Genomic DNA, 15,596 nt, shown 5'->3' with positions numbered 1-15,596 from the left:
GTAAAACTAGAACTGTTTGTAAGCAAAACTGTGAACTGTGTACCTGTCTGACAGAAGAAAGGGGCAGATATCTGGTACCGGAGGAGTAGATGGTCTCAGCTTAGCCAGCGCCATGATGTGCTCAAAGGTGATATCTGTTTGGGTGCTGACAGTGACGTGCTGCGCGTCTTGAGCGCTTCCATGAGCTCTGGGCGCGCGCCGCAGAACCTGCACCACGATTGGATCTTTGGCACTGCGGAATGCTTCCACGGCCTCCTCATGGGTGGCTTTGGTAAGATCCTTTCCGTTGACCTGAAGGATAGAAAAATAATCGTCAAAAAAGACTGGTAACTTTTACTCGTAAAATATTTCACTATTCATTCCATCAGAAATACGTCATGAATAATTCATTTAGCCGCACAGTATAATGAACTGTTAGTTGACGAACCAACCAAGCGAATGCGATTAGGATTTGGCTCAAAACCTAAAGCTTTGTTTTATGGTAAAATAAAAATAAAAAATCACTGTAAGAGACCAATTTAGGCATTTACGGCTTAGACTGGTCTTTCTGCTGTTTAGCAAAAATTGCAAATACATTAAATTAGTAGAGTCATAAATTGATTGCCAACTTTCCATTTGGCATGGAGTGTGAGCACATACTCTAAATGTTTATCCTCGAACTTCATATTTTATTCAGAAATGAAGGATTTAAACTGTTCTGCTGGAACATAATAGTTAGACTTATGGAAGGTCTCTGAGAGGAATCAGCATTTAAACAGCAAAATGGTTTTCCAAGCTTCTAATTAATTGTGCTGCCATTCAGGTGTTCTTGTTTTATTTACTCCTTGGGAAACCGAACATTGCTGGTCTTTTCTGTGACTTTTTGCATCCATAATTTGTAGGTCTCGACCTTTTACATAGCTGAGCTAATCAGATGTGATAGAACTCTAAGAAACATTTAAGACTTAAAGAAAAGTCATGTTTATTAGTTTAGGCTATGTTTTTCACAGTAAAATGACAAACTTATTTTCCAATTATGGCACTGATCTGTAGATACCAAGGTATTTGGGCTTTTGGAACACAGATTAGTTTTTGTTCGTTCATTTTGAGGGAAATTGTGCCAAAGCAATACATGTTGTATATACACTCTCACAACAGGCAAAATGCTTTTAAACCTGTACTTCCCATACTTAACCTAATGAATGGCTTTGTTTAACCTTAATTAAAAGATGAATACTAATAAGTTATATTTTGAAGAAAAAAGTTTTTGTGAATTAAATCTAGCCTATTTTTTGCAGTGCCCACACAATATTTCACGAGTTATTACATTGGATTGCAACTGTCAATAGATCACATTTTAGAACAGATTTCACACTAGTTAGGTAGCATTTCCATTCGAATTGTTTGTTTAATATTAGGCCTCAACTTCTTCCTTAATTAATTTGGGTTCATTCTGAGGGGTCGGGGCAGCAGGTGTCTGAGATGGGTAAGAACCCATTAGCTTAGGCAGGGGTTCAATACAATCTGAGGGTTGGTACATCTCCAGTTTTTGGAGGCACGGCATGGGTGTTCTTTTGAAAGACGAGTCTTGAGCTTTTTGCTGAATTTCAGTTGGAAGCGAATGAGCCCCTTTTTAGGTTTTGCAGAGCGCATCTTTTTCGCGCAGGCGAAAACCTATTGAGATATATACGGGAGACAGGAACGGCCTCCGTCTTTCATTGGCTAGCTCCATAAATGGAGGCTAGCCATTGGAAGACGGGCCTGTCCGTCAATGCCGGACCAGATTCGGGGGCGTCCCCGAGAATTTTTGGCTTTTTGCTACGTCACGCGACGTCAGCTAAAAGCCGGGAACGCCCCCGAATCTGGTCCTGCATTGAGCCGGCACCCGCCTTCCTGTGCCCCGTTCCCGCCCCCCTCCCGCTGCCTCGGCTCCCAGTTCCCACCCCCCTACCGCTGCCTCGCTGTCTGTGTCTCACCGGCCCCGTTCCCGCTCCCGTTCCCGCCCCCCTACCGCTGCCTCGGCTCCCGTTCCCGCCCCCCTACCGCTGCGCCCCAGGGAAAGAGCAAGTCTCGCCTCGGCCCCGGAACGAAGTCCAGGTGAGTGCTTCTTTCTCAGTGCTGTGTGAGATGAAATCATGTGGAGAATTGATTCGTCAAGGCAGGTCTCTTTCTATAGCGGGTTCTTCCCCTATCTCACTTGTTTAACATGTCTGTCCTATGTGCCACTTGCTGGGACTTAACCATATCTGGAGGCAGGGCACTTTTGTACTATCAGCAATGTTCCCCTTGGAGGTGGGGAAAGGGGCGAGGTGGGAGGTGGGAGGAAAGGGGGGCAGGGGTGTTGGCTAGCAGGTCCAAGATGGCGGATGCACCCTAGGCCAGGAAGCACCGCACTGCTGCCCCTTATCCGACATTAATCCTGGCAACCAATACACCTCTGAAGCACCTGTGTCCCCGGTTTTGACTTTGGAGTCACCCTGCAGCTGAAGCAGTTACTGCGATGCTGCTTAATGTTGGCAAGCGGACTATTGCAGAGACACTAATCAAGGCCTGCTGCCACAAGGTGTCTGGCTAGGGACAGCTGGCGGGACCAGGCGAACGTGGCACATCACAGGCCCTAACTTGCTCCATGCCAGACCACGGAGGAGCCTACTGACCAGAGTCTAGGTGCGGAGAGTTGTGAGCACCGTGAAATATATCCCTGCCCACTGCTGTGCCTGAGGCCCGGGACACTCACCATACACACTACTCGAATCAAATGACTATCCAACCGGTGTCCCGGCGGGGACGCAGTACCTACGGCGCTGCTACACCACCGGGCCCCTTTTCTTCTAGCATCTGTTGCGGGGCACCTCGCCCTGGGAGAGGTGGTTCAGGGAGTAGGGGCGGGCGTCCCCAGGTGCAGGTGTGGCTCCTGTAGTCTAGGGGGAGACCCCTAAAGCTCTGCTGGGGCCTACCTGCTCTGCTGGCCGTGGGCTGCGTTGCTATCTTGCTCCTAGGCGGCCTTCTCAGACAAAGCGGGCACTGGCTATTTCCGACTGCCCTTCCTGGTGCCTGCTCTGCGCCTTGTTGCCTACCTACACAGTGGAGACTGTCCAGTCGCTGGATCCCTGGGAGCTGTGCTCAATGGCCCATGACCAGAAATGTACTGCCACTGGACTCTGGCCACGCAGAAAAGCCCCTCCCCACCATCCTTACTTGCCGCACCGCCTGGCCTTCTCCAGTCATTCCTGTGTGGGGGGGGGCTCGCAGTGTGTGTGGGGGGCTCGCAGTGAGGGGGGGGCTCGCAGTGTGGGGGGGGCTCGCAGTGTGGGGGGGCTCGCAGTGTGTGGGGGGGGGCTCGCAGTGTGTGGGGGGGGCTCGCAGTGTGTGGGGGAGGCTCACAGTGTGTGGGGGAGGCTTACAGTGTGTCTGGGGGGGCTCGCAGTGTGTGGGGGGGCTCGCAGTGTGTGGGGGGCTCTGTGTGGGTGTGTGTGGGGGGGGCTCTGTGTGGCTGTGTGTGTGGGGGGCTCTGTGTGGGTGTGTGTGTGGAGGGCTCTGTGTGGGTGTTTGTGTGTGGCATTTGCGAGAGATTAAGCTATTGGCATTGTAAATGACAATGCCATTTATTTATGTTAAAAAAACATAAATAAAAATAATGTCAAGAGCAATGCCAATAGCTCTAACTTTAACAAAGGCAAAACCATTGCATTGTAAATGCTTGTTGAGGTTGGCATTCCAACGGTCTGCTGTCTAGGGCACAGGTTGTAAAAACGTGCTTTCTTTCGGGTAATTTAGTAGTTCCAGTTTTTCTGAGCTATTGGTTTCAGGTGTTGGCGTTACGTTTGGAAGCAGTGAGTTTCCTACAGCATAACTGCGTTATACGTGATGGTGTCTATAGCAGGCATGTTAGAAGCTTTTGTGTGGCTCAGACACAACTTTTGCAGGGCCCTCTGTTATTTTTCGTACCTCGTAATTAGAGCAAACCATTTTTGATGCTACCTAGCTGTGTGGCAGTGTTAGCTGCTAGACCAGGCCTGTTTAGCTACATTGTTTAACAGGGTCTGGGGCCCCAGAAAGCATGGACCTGGAGCAAAGAGCCCCATCTGCTTTTGTGACGCCCTTATGTTGCAGGATGTGGAACGGAAACCAGTGAAGTCTGACCAGCTCTGGAACTGGTAGGTTGCACTTCAGAATATCATTAGCAAGAATATTGTCTGATAGAAATACAGTATCTTAAATAAAGTTGACAGAAAATCAACCCATTCGCTGTAGCTGTAGATTTTCTATTATGAACTGTAATAGAGTGAAATTTTATAAACGATATTTAGGACACAATATTTCTGTCAAACCCATTGAGGGGACTGAATATACATTTGCAGATGTAGTATTGCTTTGATAGTAGCTGCAGATAAGTCCGGAATGCTACCAATTAAAGGAGAATGAACAGCTAAGTGGTGGAAGAATAGGGCCGTAACATTTCTTTAAAAGTTTAATCCAAGGAGGCATGGTTTTTGTAACAAGGTGGGCACCGCTTAACATCACTGATGCAATTCGGTTCACAGGGAGTAATCCTTTAAGGTTCATTACTGTGAGATGCATTTAGATGTACAGTTGGGTGATGTCATTGGGGAGTACCAGTTGTGTTTTTGTAGGATTGGGTTTCAGCCAGATATTTGAAATCCATATCTAGATAAGGGAGTGGCATGCCAGGGATACTTTGCATAGATTTGTTTATCATTCGCATACTTGCGAACATGGACTTTGTTGACACCAAGCAGGTGCCCAAATGAAAATTGCTAATGAGAGAAGGAAAGGTTGAGTGCCTCTCTATTGACAGAAATAACAAGGACATGGAATGATCCATTTGGACAATTTATGTTGGTTGCCAGAAATTAAAACAAAATAATTTTGAGGACCTATTCCACATGCAGTGAGAGTATTGCTAAGTGCTTTGTGGTCTTGGTGTTAATGACTGTGATAAAGGAATGAGCCCTGTAAAGGGAAGGGGATTGTTCCCACCTTGGACGGTAGCTGTTTCTCTGCTGCTGCAGGCCCTGAAGTCAGACGAAGAGGGCTGCAAGCGGGATTATTTGATATTACGAGTATGATCAATTGCCTATGAATCACCTCAAGGGATGTGCGATATAAGACAGTGTGATAAATATTGAGATGCTCTGATCTAAGAAACGAAAGTAATAATTTGACTAGTTCTCAGCCATGATGGGATGTTTTGAGGTTTGTCAGGGCACATGTGGCATCAACACTGAATGAAGGACACAAATCTAATATATGTGTGTGAGGTTGGTTCCACTGATGCAAGGATGTTGCGGAAGTCTGGTTACAGGCTGAAAGGTGGTCCATCATACATGTTTTAGGAGACTTATATTGGCTGTGGGTTAGTGCTTTAGGCTCCGTACTCTACACAGAGTAAAATATTGTAGGATTTTTTTAACATAAATTTGCTGCTGAACTTATTTAAATATCATTCTGCTTTCAGTTTTTGTTTAAACAATAATTGATTTTAAGGGAATGACTTTGTTGTGGGCAATTTTATTCGCCTTGAATAGCGAAGCTTCTTTTTGTATGTATCCCATTTGACTTAGCACTCTGAAAGAAATCGCAAATGAAAAAGTACATTTGATAGCAGTTGTGCAATACATTTGGTAACTAAAGCAGCAGTCCTTGCCTTGATTACCTTTTGATGGGGTTGGGGTGATCATCAAAACACATGACTGGCACTATGACCATAAACCCCACATAAAAGTCAAAACATACACCTGCACAAAGTGTGCATTATTCACAAAAGTAAATAGAACTGCAATTAAGATGTGTGCACTCTGTATGCGCTATGCCTGCAAAGCAATGGCACATTACAGGAATTTATTTATTTATAAAGCGCCTGAATCACCCACAAAGGGGTATCTCCGCGCTATGGAGGTGCTGCAGTAGACTATGAGGGGGGACATGTTAAAATAGTGCAGTTTTAAGGAGCCTTCTGAATTGGAGGTGATCAGAGCTTTGCCACAGATGGATAGGAAGCTTGTTCCAATGACTGTAGCGTCACAGACGTTACTTAGTCAGAGAGATTTTTCAGAGGGGGTGAATCTCAAATTTCCCAACTAAAAAAGTAGTGGCCTCAGGTTGGAGGGATCAGATAACCAAGGTTCAAGATGAACTGTTTTCATTAGAACTGAGCCAGTACTAATTTGCAATAGGTGGATGTTGGAAAATACCTCTTTTGATATGGTTAGCCCCTACATGTTGCCTGGTATCCTGTGCAGCTTTTACTAGTGTACTGGGTTCCTGCTAGCCAGGTCCCCAGTACCAGTGTTCTTTCTCAAAACTGTATATTTGTTCCACAAATGCTCCCATTTATGATCCCTGTAGGTCCCCAGTGTGTGGTATGGAACGCCTGGAACCTAGGGCCTTTGATCTAACGAGGGTGCCTAAGGGCTGCTGCATGAATTGTGCCACCCTAAGGGACCTCTCACCAAGTTCATGTAAACTGCCATTGGATCCTGCGTACCTTGGTGCAGAGAAAACCGAAGAGTCAACATGGCACACATCCATGCCTTCCAGCAATAATGTGGTATAGGTACTTCACCCTTACAGCTGGCCATACAGCCCTATGGCAGTGTGCATTATAGCCATATGTGGTCACATCTGCGAGAGTAGAATTGTCCCGTGATATCTAAGTTTCCTTCTGTGGTGTCAAGTTGCAGCCAAACCCACGCTCATGTTTTGCGACAGCTTAGATGATTAAAAAGAACAATAACTTAGCTAACCCTATCTAAAGAAATAACATCCACAAGTACCAGCATGCATAGAAGAATAAAGCAGTTTAATGGTCTGTACAGTTACTACCTTCTGCTCGTCTCTCATTCACTCATATGTGTGACATTCTTTTTAATCTCCTACATATTTAAAAAAAAATTACAAGCATCACAAGCATCATCTTCTCTTGGTGTCATATTTTGATGTTTATCTTGGATGGTCAGAGATATTTACTTTAAATACTACTATACCAAGTAGTTTTTGGCAGTCATGTTGTTTGTGTCAACCATTTTCATTATCAGGTTTGCCACATCATAGACCTTGAATTACCTCTACATACAGTTTGTATGGCAGAGGACTCCAAAATGATTTTGTGGCACCTGTGGCCCACCTACACTGACCATGTGGTCCTGAATAGCGACCTCAGCAAGTTTGTGCTTTTGGAAAAAAACAGCATTAAATCAATACTCAAAAATGATTGTCACCATTTATATATCATGGTCTGCACATAGGCACATTGATGTCTATTGAAATTTGATCTTCTAATTATCCTTCTGCTATGGAGTCTCCCAGCTTCTGCAAGCCTCATACTCTTTCTAATTAAGCATATGGAGAACAATTCGTATTTATTTCTCCTTAGCATCCTTATTTGGTGATATCTGCCATTTGAATTTCATAATTATCATATGAAAAGATAAGATTTTATTTCATTCAGTTGCAACATATTATGCCATGTATGAGTTTGACTTGAATGAAGATAATTAATCTTCTTGGAAATATCTTTGAGTAGTGTCTCCCTTTGGTCTTCCCACAGTGGCCAATGTTCAGAACGAACTGAAATTCTTGGTCATCTATGCTGGTATGGAGTTGCATGGCTATGCAGTGTGCTCTCTTGACTCAAGTGTCAAGCCTTGTTCTTTTACTACAAGCACTAGAAATGAGGAGCTCCTTAACCAGAGGTCGGAATAAACATACAACATATATGTTAACTTAGGGACACAGACAGACATTCAAAAGGACTGTGAAGCATGTTTCTATTAATTACAGGGAGCTTCCATCTTTTATATCAACCAAGGCAAAAAAAGGCAACAAATTCAGAAGAGTTGGAATGTAAACTGAAGGATGAAGGAAAAATGATTCAGAGTACTGAAAGGTGGGGTGAGATGAACAGAGAAAGGAACATTTCTCAAAAGGTCTTCAACAGGTGGAATTTTACAACAAAGAGCACCCACTCCTATGGGTGAGTGGTAATCCTTTGAATGCTCAAACGAAGGAAACTCCTTGTTATGAAGATACTTTTTGTTCCAGGTTTTTTCCACACCTGTTTAACTAATGGGCACATGCGCCTTGTATCGTTAATGCATTCCTGGTATAATTGGAGCATATATTGCTATATTGCAATCTCTAACCACAAGCACCATATTTGGAGGGACAACAAACATATATATTGTAAAATGGCAGAGGGATCATGGAAACGTCAAAATGTCACAGGTTGCCAATTACTAGTAGCAAACTCAATTCTAAAATAGTTGTTCCTGAAAAAAAAGGAAATCCTGCTCATGGATGTTATTAAAATGGAACCACACTTGTTTCACTAAATAGTTGTCATGGACTTTCTCACACCGACAAGTCAGATGGTAAGCATTTTGTGCTTAGTGCAGTTTCTTTTGCATTTGATTAGGGGCATCCACCCTTTCCGCCTGCTTCTCAAAAAGATTGGCTTGGGTCTTGTCATACTGTTATCCTGTCTGACCAACCACAAAAGCATCCTCAAAAGCATTCAAAGTGTTGAAAATCATTTAGTTGTGCTCATTGTGGGTCAAAAATCATCAACCCGATCACACTGCTTCTCTGATCACTCCACTGTCTTCTGATCAAAGACCGATTTCATGCAGAAACCAAATACTTTGTCAATGAGTTCGCACATGGATGTGCTTAAAGCTAGTTAACTCTGGTTTTGGCTATTCTACTTGTGTTACACACTGCAGAAATAAGCATGCCCAAAAAGCACTAGGATAGAATAAATGCTTTTTAAACAGCAGTAAATAAATAAACTACCAATACAAGTGAATTGAGTGAGAATGACTATTGAATAGTATTTCAACAATGTCCAGATGCAGCATCTTAACTATTGAATGTTAGCGAGGCATAAGACACGGCGAATCAGAACAACTCAAAAGAGTAAAATGAGAATGGGGTGGGGTGGGGCTGAGACTTGAAAAAGATTTGAATTGCCTTAATGCTTTCTGATGCAAAAGACTTATCTGTCATTATTGTGTTTTTTAAAAGAAAGTGTTTACAAAGGTTTTTTTAGCGCAAACTTGACTGAAGGTATCAATTATCAGAGCGCTTTACAAGAGCACCAGTTGCATTTCATGAGGACACATGCAGTTTGTCAGGTATGGGGAGATCAAGTGATTTGCCCAGAATCACAGAATGTTGAGCTTCATTGCCGAGGCTTGAACCTGGTTCCCCAGATTCAAGGTTGACCGCCCTAACAGTTATGCAAACTCCTCTTTTGAGAGTTATGATGAGGCATTCTTCTGATGAATTTATGTTGTATGATGTGGCATACTGCACAATCTGGAATGTGATTCCTTCATTTATTGGGAGTCGTATGCTTTTGAGGTGCTTTGCTATTAATACATTTGTTTAGGTCATATATCAGTCTTCCGGATGTTTTTTTGTATCTTTTGAATCTGTTTGATTTGGTGTACTAGTAACCCCTAGTACAAGGCATTATATCATCATAGTTTCTTCAAATTGATTTTTAAAACAAAAAATATTAAAAGAAAATCCTTCCATTGCTTTTATATTGATGGAGCAAGATTTTGTACGTAAAGAAACTTGCTTGGACTCAACCCTCTCGAAATAACATGTAATAAGTTAACCAACTTGCTTTGCGATTACTAATAATTGCACTACACAACATTTTCTTCATCTAAGGGAAGCTTATCTATGTGCTTTACTAACCAGTGACTGAGTACCTTAATAAGGCTGCCGAAAACACGGAAATCTTCTGCGCATGCGTCTACTGCATCTACAAAGTATGGCGTCCTTTGCTTTTGGCGGGAATTCTTTGCAGCTGCGCAGTATCATTTAAAATGGCCGCTTTGAACCTTACATGCTAATGCATATGGCTATGCTTAAACTAAACTGAGCATGTTTTTCTAACATGCTAATGCAATAGTTAAAATAAAATAATGGGATTAGAGTAGGAATACGTGGTATACAGTACATTCATTTATTTTCGGATTCTAACATGTTTTTCTTTGACATTATTATTAGTTTGTATTTGGGACTGGAGGGTGACTGAATTCTCCATCTTGTCTAACTTTGCACATGCGTACTGGACTCACTCTGAACACTGTGCCGCGACATTGAACCACAGCCAAGGACTTTCTAACCAGCAAGAAGTTGAGAACCTCACCTCTTGACCCAGAGAGGAGAAGAAGCAACTAGACAATTTATATACATTGTACATAAAGTAATGTGAATGTTGCTGGGAGGAATAAAGCATGGGAAAATAAAATTAAGGGTGGGAACAGAGAACAATTAAACCAAAGAAGATGACTTCATATTAGGATGGTGTGATGACCTTTTCCTATCCCACTGACCAATCGAATGAAGGGAATACACAAATATTGAAACATTGGAGGGAGGTACATACACTGAGAATAGTATAACTAAGGTAGGCTAAGTCAGTTAGATTGTCCGACTTGTCACAGACCTGCCACTGATCCAACACTGCGGAAGAAGATGGCCGGTGTCACGGAGATCAGGGGGCTGGACGAGGACTCTGAAAGAAGAATCGGGAGATTGCTGAAGGAAAAAAATCTGCCCATCTAGAAGGGGAAAGAGAGTAGCACCAGAGAGGGGTGTAACGCTGGTGTTGCACTTAGAAGAGGTTACCTTTTCTATCCTGCACCTGTCCTGATCTGCTGGCTCCTGACTATTCGGGAGCCCCCCTTTTCCAGCCCTTGGCCAGGGGTTGGTCCTCGCACAATTCTAGGTAAATATAAATCTGTGTAGTATGTCCTTGTACCGTTTCCTTATCCACCCTTCCCAGGTACCAACGTCATGAGATTTGACTACGTTTTTTTATTGTCTTTACATAAATCACAATTTCTCTTCGAAAGTTTGGTGTTTTTACATGTATTGGTATTTGACTCACAAAATTATTGCTTAGATAAAGGTTTTAAAACTCTCCCGAGTCTGTGGTCATTCAAAGAATTTAAAGTGAATTTCATTTAATGCCTATTATGCAAACAACCTGATCTATCGACCAGAGGAAATAGAGGGCTGAAGTAATAAAGGTAATGGTAAGAAACAGTGTACAGGTATAAGTCACTAAAAGGATTAAGTAAAATTCCTGATTGGCTGTGGGTGATTATCAGCTTATTGTATGAGTATTTATGGGCATAGGTGAGTATGGTGTTTAGAAATAACTCAAGGTGGTAAAACCTGCGCTATCAATATGACCTGTGGAAAATGGTAGTCCAGTCAATCTTTCTTTCTTGACTAGAATATTATAGGTTTCTTTATCTGGGTCTTCCCTGGTTCCTTCTACTATGGCTCCAGAACGTTAAAAACTCACTGCATCATTTGGCCTTAGCACTTAACAATCAATATTTTGACTCTTCTGAAGACATTTTACTGGCTTCTCCGGGAACAGAAGTTTGTTAAAAGCACTATGTATCTGAAATGTTGTCATTCGCATCAAGCTATACTAAAAGGTGCAAAGATGTTGCATTCAAAGACAGCACACTCCTCTTCGTTCCTACCATTCATCTAGCCATGTTAAGGATCTTCCTAACTGCTATAACATGTCAGTCTCTTGCTCTGTTTTTTTTCCATTCCCTTACTGTTCAGCTGCGCTTTTTCAAGCATCCGAAACATAGGTTTTCCTTGTCTTAGTTCCGTTTCACTTATGGTGTGGCCAATTCATAAGTCCCAAGACACCCTTTAACACGGTAATCAACATTTTTAGGCATCATATCTCAAATGAAATCAAATCTAGATTTAAATAAACCAGGCTCTCAACTATTAGGGGGTGGTCAGTAAATCACATATTCCAATCTTGGATAAACAATCATAATAATAATTTACACATAGAGCATATGCACTTTAGCACTGATTGTCAGTGGTAAGTGCCCAGAGTCCTAAAGCCAACAAACACAGGTCAGGAAAAATAGGAGGAAGATGCAAACGTTTTGGGGATAACCCCGCAAAAGGGCCATTTCCAACAAGTCTTGAATGAGGATGAATTAGTGTGTCTTCTTGGAAAAATTGTTTGGTTTCAATGATGTTTGTGAACTGCCTCACTTCCAAAATCAAAAAGGCCAATAAGAAAGCCCACTACAAGTCTATTAGTTATCCAAAGGAACACACTGAAAATATTTGGTTGCAGTTGTTTCCAAATTCAGGGCTCCAACATCTGCAAGACCAATTCACTCCCTTGAAAAAAGGGCATTTTTAAATTAGGAGACTGAAAAACACATCTATTCTGTTCTATGCAGAACCTACTTCTTTGGTCCAGAGGCCAAGCACATAGATATAGACTGGCACACTTTGCCTAAGCTTGCAACCACCCACACATGGTACACACACCACACACAGCAAGAACAATGCCAACATCAACCCACCAAAATGGCGAATCATTTCACACACTGCAGAAAAATGTAATGTCTAGCCACACAAGAAGGAACCACAACCTGAACATAGCAAGCAGAAAAACATGTAACATTCATCTACTCAGAACATGACAACACAGCAGCAACATTTAGCACTCAATTGAATACAGGGAATTCAAAATATTTGAGTACAACTTGCTGGCTTACAAATGACAATCTCAATAATAAAATGTTCTTGATCCTCACTATACAATACACAGAAATACTAGAACTAAATAGTGAATAGCCAGTCAAAAGCTTTATTGTCGGTTAAAAACCATAAAAGCAGAAAATACATAAATTAAAAAGTTACAATTTTGTCACAATAGGCAACATAGAAAGTGCATGATTAGACAAAAAAAACGAAAACAATATATATAAGCATAAAAAGTTAAAACTGGTGGTTGGATATAAAACAGGCCATAGATGGGTTAAATTACAGTTCTCAGGTAAATTCATGGGGGAATAAGATCAATTAAAGCAAGTTGGCTTTTAATTTTAGCTCCTAAAGTACACTACATCGACAACAGGTATCTGGAGGTCACAAACACAGTCAAAGCAGAAGAGTCATATTTCAACAATCTAAACACCTCTCTGAAATCCCTGAAGCCTCTGGACTTACATAACTGTAGGATTCATTTGGCTCTAGCCTTGGAGTACAAGGGACAAAAGAGCAGAACGTGCAGATCAGTCTCTTCAGCCTGTTCGCACCCCGGGCATAAACTTGGTACAAGTTGAGCCATTGACCACTTATTTGTTACAGCCCTCACGGGGAGAGAACCATGCCTTAATTGGACATATAGTTTCTCTGCTAATGGGGGCTGGATATTGTCTAAGAACTTCTCAAAGTAGTACTTATCCTTGACTTCAAGAAAGCTACGTGTCAGCCTACCCAGAGATGGTTTCACTGATCCAGCCGGAATTGGTTAAGCGCTTTGGCCAGTGTTCTCCTGGGGGTCAAGGAGGGAGAAGGTTCCGGGGAGAACCGCAAATCCCCCCTCCCCAAGGCCTGACATAGCTGTTTCACATGCTTAAGCCAATGGATTTTCCCCGCACCACTCAGCATCAGTAAGTAGCTAAGTTCCTCCCGGTAGTTAGAGAGCTCAGGTGTTGCCCAGAGCCTCCTCCAGTACTGAGGAGGGCGATTAGGGATGACTTCGTGAAGGGGGCCTGCCCCAGTTCGTGGCATAGAGGGATCAGGGGAGTGCTCTGTGGGAGTCTCATTAGGCACCTAATGAAGCTATTCTCCGTGGTAGAGAGCATAGATGCTTTAGCATGGCCCCATAGCTCAACTCTATAGAGCGCCCCCCCTCTTGCCTGTGCTTTATACATTTCTAATGGTGGTCCCAGGATTTCAGATGAGCACTTGTTATGGACCTTGAGGATGCCTCCAGAAGCTTCGGCCAGTTTCATGTTAGCCTTGGATATATGGGTCCCCCATTCCATCTTATCAGTCAGAGTTACCCCTAAGTACTCAAAAGTAGAAACTCTTTCGAGCGCTATGCCATCCAAGTGGAGGAGGGGGCAATTGGACAATTTGGAGTTAAAAACCATGAATTTTGTTTGGGAGAGGTTAATCTCCAGATTTCTGAGTCTACAGAAGGAGCAAAAAGCCTCCAATGTGCGCTGAATGCCCGATGAGGATTAAGATAATAAAAGGGTATCATCAGCGTACATTAGGGCTGGAATTTTACGGGATGCCAAATGAGGGGAGTATAAGTCCCTTACGCCCAAAAGGTGTTTAATCAGGCCATTAAGGAATAGGGAGAAGTGCGTAGGGGCCAACACGCACCCCTGCCTCATACCTCTTTCCACCGAGAAAGCGGCTGAAAGCTCTCCTACCCTCCCAAACCTTACTCTTGCAAACGTACCCTGATGTAACTGTTTGAAATGTTGCCATCGGTAAGCTGGGGCGCCCATTTCCAGTAAAACCGCCCATAGCTTCTCCCTTGGGCCCAGGTCAAATGCAGATTAAAGATCTACAAAAATCAAATACAAAGTTCCAGCACCCATAGTGACCGTCTTCCCGTAGACCATCTGTAGTCTAAATAATTGGTCAATAGTGGAAACTTTAGCACGAAAGCCCGCTTGGAGGGGAGTCAGGATGAGATGTTCGTCCATCCAGCACTGCAACCTCGATAATAAAATGCGGGCCATTAATTTCTGCAAGACGTCAATAAGACTGATGGGGGGCGGTAATTGGCCGGGTATAGAGTGGAAGCCTTTTTATGGATGGGGATGATCTCAGCCCCCAACCAAGTTCGAGGGATTGCCATACCACAGATGATGGCGTTGGAGTAGAGGCAGAGATAAGGTACCCAAACCTTTTACTCGCTCAGAAACAGATCTCCTGGTATGTGATCCAAACCCGGGGCCTTGTCTATGGCCAGACTTTTAAGGGCCACCTGGGTTTCCCTGGATCCAGTAATCCGGATCCAGGGTAACCTGTGGGTATGGTGTAATTATAGCTGGTTCAAATGGGAGCGGGTTATTTGAGTACGCGAAGAGGGGCTTAAAATGCGCTATCCACACCTCTTCGCTCAAGTTAGGTGTTATAGCACACGCCCCCTCTGGCGAGCCAGATCTCACCTAGTTCCAGAACGCCCTGAAATTGCTTGTGTCAAGGGCCTCTTTTATATTTTCCCATCTTCGGGGCTCCCATTCCAGCTTAGACTCCGCAATAATGCTTTTATAAAAGAGTCTAGCCCCTCTTATGCTCTCTACAGAGAGAGCCAGTGCACGTTTTGCCTCCCTACATTGTTTGTTAAACCACTTCTCCAGGATTTTAGGTCGAGTCCTCCCATTGACTTGAGTGTAGAAGTAGTCAGCTAGAGCGGTAATTAAATTGGTTTGGATGATTTCCATTGCCCTGAAATTGAAAGAATCATTAGTGGCCGGGTGCTTAAAGGCCTCACGAAAAGAGGAGGCGACATGTTGGGAAAGCTTCGCTACTTTGTCTGGTGCCAGCACGAACTTGGCCCACCTAATGCGTCTACCACCTGCCCCCCGCAATGAGATTAGAATTAGTATATACGTTGGGCTCCCTCATTCCTGATTGACTACAGAGAGCAGTAGTTAGTTCCAGAGACAGGAGATTGTGGTCACTGTCCACCCTCTCTATAACAGTAAAGGACTTGATTTTGAACCAAAATTCAATATTAACCATAATGTAGTCAATGGTTGTGGATT

At 43.2% G+C, this 15,596-nt stretch overlaps 1 protein-coding gene across 1 annotated transcript in view; it reads right to left on the bottom strand.

Moving 5' to 3' along the window:
- The window catches only part of PDZRN4 (PDZ domain containing ring finger 4), a 553,980-nt gene that overhangs the window by 298,472 nt on the left and 239,912 nt on the right, over positions 1–15,596 (bottom strand). The window contains exon 2 of the mRNA XM_086919475.1: positions 44–291. Within this exon, the coding sequence (XP_086775601.1) occupies positions 44–291 (248 nt within the window). The remainder of the gene's footprint in view (positions 1–43; positions 292–15,596) is intronic.

This window comes from Lissotriton vulgaris, chromosome 1_1 (assembly GCF_964263255.1).
Source record: "Lissotriton vulgaris chromosome 1_1, aLisVul1.2, whole genome shotgun sequence".
Taxonomy (NCBI): Eukaryota; Metazoa; Chordata; class Amphibia; order Caudata; family Salamandridae; genus Lissotriton; species Lissotriton vulgaris.
Note: the sequence above shows the minus strand (reverse complement) of the source record. Positions and strands in the feature narration are given on the sequence as shown.